We start from the raw sequence: 9,466 nt of genomic DNA on the forward strand, positions 1-9,466 counted from the left end.
TGTTATAAACTGTCACGTCACTGAATAATAACGTAGCAAATATTAATGAATAGCATACATGTCACTAATACTCTTTTTTTTCGTAGTGGGAGTAGCCAAATTGTAACTGGTTGGTAACTTGAAGGGCTATTTTATTACTTTTTGAACTTTAAAGGGCTAAATCGCAAATGACTGGTAGTTTAAAGGGCTAAATTATATTTTTTCCCAAAAAAAAAAAATGCAGTTTAATTTCATTATTAAATATTAAGATAAATTCATCTTAACCCCTCAAAACTACCACCATAATGATAATCTTCTCCAAATTATCAATTGTGACAATTTATCCTCAAAAATACCAAAACAATGACAATATATCTCCTAATATTAGTAAAATGTTACAATTATCCCTATAACATTTTAAATAAGACAAACATATCCTTTAAAATTTTAAAAAAATAAAAAATAAATATATTTAAAATTTTAAAAAAAATAAAATAAAATAAAATATTAAAAATGTTTGGGGTGGCTCTAAATCGCCGGAATGGGGGTGGCTCGGCCAAATAGCTCGCTCAACTCTCGTTGACGATTCCAGGAACATCGACCATGTTTTTGCCTCTGAGAAGGCCAAGGCACGAGATAATAAGAGTTTTTCCCTACTTTTTACGCTAATCGACTCCTATTGTGGTGATTTTTGATTTGGGTTTTTTTGTTGCTGGTTTTGCAGGCTTGGGTTCTGTCCGGTTCGCCGCAATCGACTCTGTGCGCGTTGGGGAACGGATGCGGATTCAGACAGGGCTCAAGCCATGGAAGCCCAAACGGGCCTTCCCAAGCCTCTTCCCCACCGGCTACCTGGGATCTGCTTTACGCTGCTGCGGGGGAAGTAGCTAGGATGAGGATGAACGAAGATGTGTACGGGCTCAACCATGCATGGCAGAGGTCTCTTGGGTCCTCTGAGAAAGCCCTCTCCAGTCGCTCTCCCTGTGAAAAACAACCCCAACTCTGATGTTGGATTTGTTTCACACCAGTCACTCTCTCACCAGCAGTTGCAAACGCAAGCCACTCAAGTAACCTCTTGTGCACTGTGCTTTAATCAGACCCTCGAAGCTTTTTAATCTTTGCTGATTATTTATTGGACTTTTTTGTGTTTTCATTTTAGCAGTTTCAGCAGCTAAGACAGCAGCAGATGATGAGGCAACAGCGGGACTGGATGATACCAACAGCGCCAGACGACCCAGGAAATGGTCCAAAACAGAGGGAGGAATAGAGAGTACGTCGGAGCCAGAAACAGTCGCCCTCCGGGTTTGTCCCCTTCTGCATGGCCAACTCAGCAAATGGTCAGGCAACCTTCCAGGGCCAGGGGTGCCGGACCACCTCTGGTTTGGTTTTATTTTTTAGTTTTTTTTATTATTTATTATTTTTTATAAGTTTTAGTATTTTGTTTTTTATTTTAGTAAGAATAATTTTGTCATTTTACTAATGTTGAGTTATATTGTCATTGCAGATTAATTTGGAAATTCACAAGCTCAGGAGAATTTTCGGTGAGAAGTGCATACTATTTGGAGCTTGATAGAAAGGCAGAAAATTGTGGTGGAGGCTCAAATCAATCGAGGCTCAAAAATATTTGGAAGACTATATGGGATTTGAGGGTGCCTAATGCTACGAAGATGTTCATATGGAGGGCATGTAATAATATTCTCCCCACAAAAGTAAACCTTAAAGCTAGAAGGGTGTTGGAGGATGCAACGTGTATCTTTTGCACTAGAGCAAGTGAGACAGTTTCGCATGCACTCTGGTTCTGCCCAGCAGTGCAGGACGTATGGAGCACAAGCCGCAGGTCACTGCAGAAATGTGCTTGTATGGAGGAAGATTTTTTGGAAATCTTTGAGTTTTTGTCTTGCAGGTGCACCACGGAAGAGATGGGAATATTTGCCTGTACTGCTCGGGATATATGGAAGAGAAGAAATGAAGTCATACATGGTGGGCTTTTCAAGCACCCAAAGGCGTTGGCACAAGAGGCAGAGACACAATGGCAGCTGTGGGAAAAATCTGTTGAGCAGCAGGAGGACCAAGCCGAGACAGCACCCAACGAGCCTGCTCCTTTCCTGCGGTGGACAGCGCCAGCTTATGACACATATAAGGCCAACTGGGATGTGTCGGTGAAACCAGTTTCCAGGCGGTATGGAGTGGGCCTCATCGTTCGGGACTACATGGGCCAAGTGTGTGCAGCCTCATGTTTTGCCTTCGAAGGACGTCCGGACCCTACAGTGGCGGAGGCGATGGGGGCTCTTTGCGCCGTGGAATTTTGTCGAGATTTGGGCCTCCAAAATATTATGTTGGAAGGGGATTCCAAAACAGTGGTCCAAGCAATTAGAGGAGGGGCAAATTGGTGTAATTTTGGCCAAATTATTGAAGATATCCATGCCATTTTGCCGGGTTTTAGGAGCTGGAGAACGGAACATGTACGCCGTGCCGCAAACGAAGCAGCTCATGGATTGGCAAGGGCAGCTGAAATTACGGGGGTTGATAGAATTTGGATGGAAGAAGTCCCGGAGGTTGTCCATGATATAGTTGTTTTAGAGCAATCTGCTCTTATTGTTTAGAGCTGTTTTAGCTCTTGGTATTTAGAGCTTTATGCTCTAGATGTTGTATTTCCCCAGATATTTTTGAATGAGATGAGTCGTTTATTCAAAAAAAAAAAAAAAAAAAAAAGTTATATTGTCATTGTTTTGGTACTTTAAGGATTAAGTTGTCTCAATTAATAATTTGAAAAAAAATTACCATTAAAGTGGTAGTATGAGAAAGAAAAATGCATTTATTTTGATGTCAAATGTAATTTTTCAAACAAAAAACCTCCTAAAATGCATTAAGAAACCGATTCATTTTTTCACTTAAGTTGGTGCTAATTAAGACGTGTGCTTTTTCTATATATGTTGATTTAATCCAGACGAGAACTTTGTTAGACTAATCAAAATAAAAACTTAATTTTTCTGGTGTGAAATGGTGGTTGAGAGGAGTTTACGTCTTTTCATCATCAAAGGCAAAGAAAATTAATGAACATCCAATTTCTGCATGCGCGTTAATCGTACGTGTACACGTTTTTGACCCAACATATATAACCTCAATCTCACACGTTTCATTTTCTTTTGCCATTAATTGACTAAATTATACCAAATCCATTACTTTTCTTTTCTTTTCTTTTTTTTTTTAAAAAAAAAATGCTAAACTTGATACATATTAGTATGTGATTAAAAGGTGTTAATTTTTTTTTTTTTTTTTTTTAAATGGTTGATGCAGCTTTAATCACCTGCCATAATGTATCAATAAATTGTAAAAAAATCATAAAGCAGTTGGAGGCATAGCATTACTCCGAGCCTGTTTGGAATCAAGTTCGAAAATATAATTTTTAAAGCTATAAAAGCTTTCATTTTAAATATATATGTTTTGGGTAAAGTCCACTTAACTCTCTCAAACAATCACCCCAATGACAATCTACTCTCAAACTATCAATTGCGACAATTTACTTCCCAAACTATCAAAACAATGACAATGTATCCTCAATTTTAACATAATGACGAAATTACCCTTACTAAAATAAAAACAAAAATACTAAAATTTAGTGTTTTTTTTTTTTTTCAAATTTTTAAAGGTATTTTTGTCTTATTAAAAATTTTATCGGGGTAATTTCATCATTTTGCTAGTATTATGGGGTACATTATCATTGTTTTGGTAGTTTAAGAGGTAAATTGTCGTAATTGATAGTTTGAAGGGTATATTGTCATTAGAGTAGTAGTTTGAGGGGGTTAAGTGGACTTTATCCATATATTTTTTAACAGATGTGCGTTTTGACTTTTTTTTTTTTAGAACAAAAATTTAAAGAAATAATTTTACATACTTGTTAAGATTTTTAACGCAATTCTAAGCAAACTTAATTTTAACCTTTTGAGATCTATGGACATTTTTGTAAGTAGACTAAACCCCCCTCCATTGATATCTTATCTCATGAGTATTAATCAACACTATAATAAGACAACATTCTCTCACATATTAGCAGTGGCGGAGCCACATGGTACCAAGGCGTGGCACCCCCAAGGATTTTAAAAAAATTTTTTTTTTTTTTTTTTTAAACCCTAAGGATTTAAATTTTTTTTTTTTTTTTTTTTTTTTTGTTAACTCACGGCACCCTCAAACTTAACACACATCACATGTTTGATGTAATATCTCAATGATGTGTAGTTGGTCAAATTTATCTTGGAGTGATTATGGTCAGAGACCGTAAAGTGCAGTTCTAGACACACTTTTTTTTTTTTTGTATTTCTATCTTTTTGATATAGTGTCAATATATTACATTTCTAATATATCAATTTCAACACATATTTATGAACTTTTATAAATATTTTTTGTGATGTATATATTGTGTGAATTAACAAATTTTTAAGACGCATAAAAAATTTTTAGCGGTTCTCCCAATATAAAATAACTGAGTCAACCAAGAAAACATTTAAAATTAGTATCTATCTCAATTCTCACATGGTTTAAGCCCCATTTTCAAATAACTCTTCTTTCATCCAAATTTTGAGCAGAAAATATTGCACGCCAAACATGAACAAGACTTATAGACAGGTAGGTAGCTGGCTAGCTATTGTGGCCATAACTTTCAAATGGTACATTTAATTCCTTTGTTCAGAGTCTTTCGAAATTATCATAGCACTCATGACCACTCTTCTAGTTATCAATCCTCTGAGGAACAAGGCTCATCAATGAGGAATAGGACATTGAGAGAATGGAGAAATCATTTTGTACTTAAGATTAGATTGATGCGAGATATATCTATCGACAAGGGCTTGATGCTCATTTTCGTATTAAGGCTCCGTTTACTTCGACGTAAAATGGTTTCCAGAAAATGATTTCTGTATTTTACGGTGTTTACTTCGACGTAAAATAGTGGTTAACGGAAAATATTTTCCTTTTGACCAAAAATTCTTCTTTAATTTTAGGAAAATGGTTTACGGTTTTAAAAACCGTAAACCATTTTCCGACTATGAGCATCTCATTCTTAAATTGATAGATCTTACCAAGACCCGCCTAGAACCTCGTCGGGACTTGACCGGGACCCACCCGGGACCTGACCGGAACTTGACCGAGAATCGCCCGGGACTTGACCAGGACCCGCCCGAGACTTGCCCGGGACCCCGGAGGGACCTACCCGGGACTCGCCTGGGACCTAACCGGGACTTGCCCGGGACCTGACCGGGACATGATCGGGACCCGCTCGGGACCTGCCCAGGACTTGACTGGGACCCGCTCGAGACTTAACCGGGACCTAACCGGAACTTGACCGAGAATCACCCGGGACTTGACCAGGACCCGCCCGAGACTTGCCCGGGACCCCGGAGGGACGTACCCGGGACTCGCCTGGGACCTAACCGGGACTTGCCCGGGACCTGACCGGAACATGATCGGGACCCGCCCGGGACCTGCCCAGGACTTGACCGAGACCCGCCCGGGAACCGCCTGGGACGTAATCGAGACGCGCTCGGGATTTGACCGGGACTTGCCCGGGACTTGACCGGGACCCGCCCAGGACCTGACTGGGACTTGCCCGGGACCCGCCCGAGACTTGATTGGGACCTGCCCGAGACTTGACCGGGACCTGACCGAGACCCACCCGAGACCTGACTGGGACTTGCCCGGGACCTGCCCGGGACTTGACCAGGACTCGCATGGGACCTACTCGGGACCCCGGCGGGACCTGATTGGGACTTGCCCGAGACCCGCCCGGGACTTGCCCGGGACCTGACCGGGACTTGACCGGGACCGAGCAAGTCCCGGTCAGGTCTTGGTCAAGTCCTGGGCGGGTCCCGAGCAAGTCCCGGTCAAGTCCCGAGCAGGTCCCGGGCAAGTCCTAGTCAGGTCTTGGGCGGGTCCCAGTCAAAGTCCCGGGCAGGTCCCACCGGGGTCCCGAGCATGTCTCGGGCGGGTCTCGGTAAGGTCCCAAGCAGGTCTCGGTCAAGTCTCAAGCAGGTCCCGGGCGGGTCACGGTCAGGTCCCGAGTAGGTCTTGATCAAGTCTTGGGAGGGTCCCGGGCGAGTCCCGGTTAGGTCCTGGGCAGGTCTCGGGTAGGTCCCTCCGGAGTCCTGGGCAGGTCCCGGGTGCGTCCCGGTCAAGTCTCGGAAGGGTCCTGCTCAGGTCCCGGGCAGGTCCTGAGCGTGTCGCGGTCAAGTCTCGGGCAGGTCCCAGGCGGGTCCGGTCAAGTCTCGTGCAAGTGCTATTGGGGACCTTATTGGAAAAAATATATTTTTTTTTAAAAAAAAAAAGATATTAAAAAAAATTATTTTCCTTGTGCAAGGTAAACGCCGTAAAATGTTTTCGACGAAAAATATTTTCAGGGAAAATGAATTTTCTAAAAATATTTTACGAAGGAAATCATTTTACGTCGAAGTAAATGGAGCATAAATATGAGTTTTGCCTAATTTTCAAACTGTTCATTTCATTTAGGATTGGCAAAACAGGCATTTGGCATGATTCGATTACAACTCGTTGATACCCGTTATACAATTGGCCTATATACGAACACAATCCGTTTAGCTAAACGAATAACTGGGTCTGACATTATTATAACACAAAAATAGTCGGATAATCCAACACGATCCGTTTAACCCGTTTATAATAACCAGGTCATATAAGATAAACGCGACCCGACATGACCCTTTCTCTTAACAAGTAATCTGACCCGACCCACTAAAAACTCTAAACCCTAAATTTTTTTTTAAAAAAAAAATTTGTAATAATAATACATGAATACCAATACAATTGTTAATAAAAACGTTCACAAAATTAGCAATTTTCAACTCTATACATATTAGAATATTAGATAGTCCATTTCCATAATTTCTTATAATGCAATAATGATTTTAGTTTATCTTTAAAGAGACTTTTCTGCTATGATGACTAGCCTAGATGTTCTATGTTTACTATTCATATTAAATTTCACACACACACACACAGACACACACACACACACACACACACACACATATATATATATATATATATATATGAAATAAATATGGATCAAATTAGATTTCCCACGACATTTCCATTATAGCAATAAAGAAAAAGATAATAATAATAATAATAATAATAATAATAATAATAAAGCTAACAAAAACAAAATAATAAAGAAAAAAAGAAACAAAACTCAAAACTACATCATCATTAGATTCATTACAAATCAGGTTTCCATGGGCCATTATGCTCGGTGTTGTCCACTTGAAGTCTTGAAGGATCCATGATCCATCCTATGTAATCAAAGATATGAATTATGAAACACTACAAATATGCTCATTTTTTTACTTTTTTTTTTTTTTAACCAAGTCTGGTGGGTTCCCATCAGACCCGGTTAATGTTCGAGTCTGGCCGGTACCGGTCAAACCCGGTTAGTATTTTCCAGACCCGAACAATAACCGGGTCTGTCGGGTCGACCAGCCAAACACGAAAGTAACCTCTGGGTTTATCCCCTTCTGCATGGCCCACTCAACAAATGGTCAGGCAACCTTCCAGGGCCATGGGTGCCGGACCACCCCTGGTTTGGTTTTATTTTTTAGTTTTAAATTTTTAGTCTTTTTATTATTTTTTATTTTTTATAAGTTTTAGTATTTTGTTTTTATTTTAGTAAGAATAATTTCATTTTTTTACTAATGTTGAGATACATTGTCATTATTTTAGTATTTTAAGAATTAAGTTGTCTCAATTAATAATTTTTTTAACAAAATTATCATTAAAGTGATAATTTGTAACAAGAAAATGCATTTATTTTAATGTCAAATGTAATTTTTTTTTGGTAAGTACATCAAGAAAAATATTGAAATATTTGCCAAACAAGTCTTTCTTTTTACACTTATCCCGAAAAGTCCTTAATACGTACATTTTGGACTTGACATTTGGAAAATGGCTGGGTTTTTTTTAGGGCTGAAATTTAAAACCGCCTAACCGCAACCGCTAACCGTTAACCGCTATAACCGCTAACCGCTAACCGCCTAACCGCTTTGAAAGCGGTTAGTAAAAACCGCTAACCGCCTAGGCGGTTGCGGTTAGCGGTTAGCGGGTTTGGAAACCCGCTAACCGCTAACCGCTAACCGCTTTTTGTAAATATAATATATATTTATATTATATATATATATTTCATATAGTAAATTGCAATGAGGCGTTGCAGCGTAGTGGTACATATGCGAGTTTGCCAACGAGAGTACCGGGGTTTGATTCCCCATAACATCAATTTTAATGTTTTTTTTTATTAATTTTTTATTATATAGAAGTGCAAAACGACGTCGTTTTGCACTTCTATATATCCTAAGTTTCTAACCCTAAAATCTGAAGCTCCTTCTCCCTCCCTGCATCTGCGATCGTCTCTGCCGCCTCTCATCTCAAGCCAGCCTCTCTCACAACTCCGTCTCCGTCTCTCGTCGCTCTCTCGCTCTCTCTCTCTCAACTCGCTGTCTCCGACTCTCCGTCGCTCCCTCTCTCAACTCGCCGTCTCCGTCGCTCCCTCTCTCAACTCGCCGTCTCTCGTCGCCAAGCAAGGTAAGTTGTTAGGAAGCCTGTATATAATTTATGACTGGATTTAAGAACTCTGAATGTACACTAAAATAATTTAGGTGTACATCATTTTTAGACTTCATTTGAGGAGCTCAATTGTGTTAGCTTTGTTTTGTTTGCTGGAAATTCGATGGCCTTTCCTGTATCCATTTTCTACATTTGATATCATTCTGATGATATTACTTATAAGCTTACTGTTCTGATACTGGGACTTTTTCTGTTGCGAGGTATCTAAGTTAATTATAAGGTTATTTCTTCATGTTCTGCACAATGCAAGGTCATTAATATTGTTAGCATGCGTTCAAGATAAAGTATTTAGTTATTTTGATTCTAAATGAGCAAAAAAAACAAAAAAACAAAAAAAAAGGTTCAAAATGAGCAAAAAAAATGATTAAAGTGAGCTCAAAACCGGTCCAAAATTGGCCCAAAACAGGTCCAAAATTGGCCCAAAACCGGTCCAAAAAAAAGCCCAAAAAAAGGCCCAAAAAAAGCGGTTATCACAAAGCGGTTAACCGCTAACCGCTATCCGGTTAGCGGAGGCGGTTAGTAATTTTTACTAACCGCCTAGGCGGTTGCGGTTAGCGGTTTTAGCCACTAACCGCTAACCGCAACCGCTATTTCAGCCCTAATTTTTTTTTTTTTACCTATCTAAAAGCTTTTTTAATTTTTAATTTTATTTTTTCTAATTTCCTATCTAAAAGTTTTTTTTTTTTTTGGTTTTTTTTTTTTTAATTTCTTATCTAAAAGTTGACTATTAATAAAGAGTGATATACACATTATTTCAGGCGTGCATGACTATGTAATTTTTTTTTAATTAAAAAAAAGTTTAAATACTCTTTTACCCCTAAGGTTTAAACACTTTCTCTTAGGGTTAAATTTTTACCACTCAAGT

The 9,466-nt window shown here is 39.2% G+C and overlaps 1 protein-coding gene and 1 long non-coding RNA gene across 3 annotated transcripts; both read left to right on the plus strand.

Annotated features, from left to right (window-relative positions):
• The first annotated feature begins 513 nt into the window (after positions 1 to 513).
• Positions 514 to 1,476, plus strand: LOC132171188 (uncharacterized). 2 transcript variants are annotated; one of them, XR_015909809.1, is made up of 2 exons: positions 514 to 1,043; positions 1,136 to 1,476. It is a non-coding gene; the product is annotated as an uncharacterized LOC132171188 (long non-coding RNA). The 2 variants fall into 2 exon arrangements; XR_015909810.1 differs by having other exon boundaries at positions 1,139 to 1,476.
• Positions 1,477 to 1,643: 167 nt separating this feature from the next.
• Positions 1,644 to 2,579, plus strand: LOC148588040 (uncharacterized). The gene has a single exon (XM_088513937.1). The coding sequence runs from the start codon at positions 1,644 to 1,646 to the stop codon at positions 2,577 to 2,579; it is 936 nt and encodes a 311-aa protein (XP_088370063.1).
• The last annotated feature ends 6,887 nt before the right edge of the window (positions 2,580 to 9,466 follow it).

Source organism: Corylus avellana, chromosome 1 (genome assembly GCF_965113065.1).
Source record: "Corylus avellana chromosome 1, dhCorAvel1.hap1.2, whole genome shotgun sequence".
In the NCBI taxonomy this organism is placed as follows: Eukaryota; Viridiplantae; Streptophyta; class Magnoliopsida; order Fagales; family Betulaceae; genus Corylus; species Corylus avellana.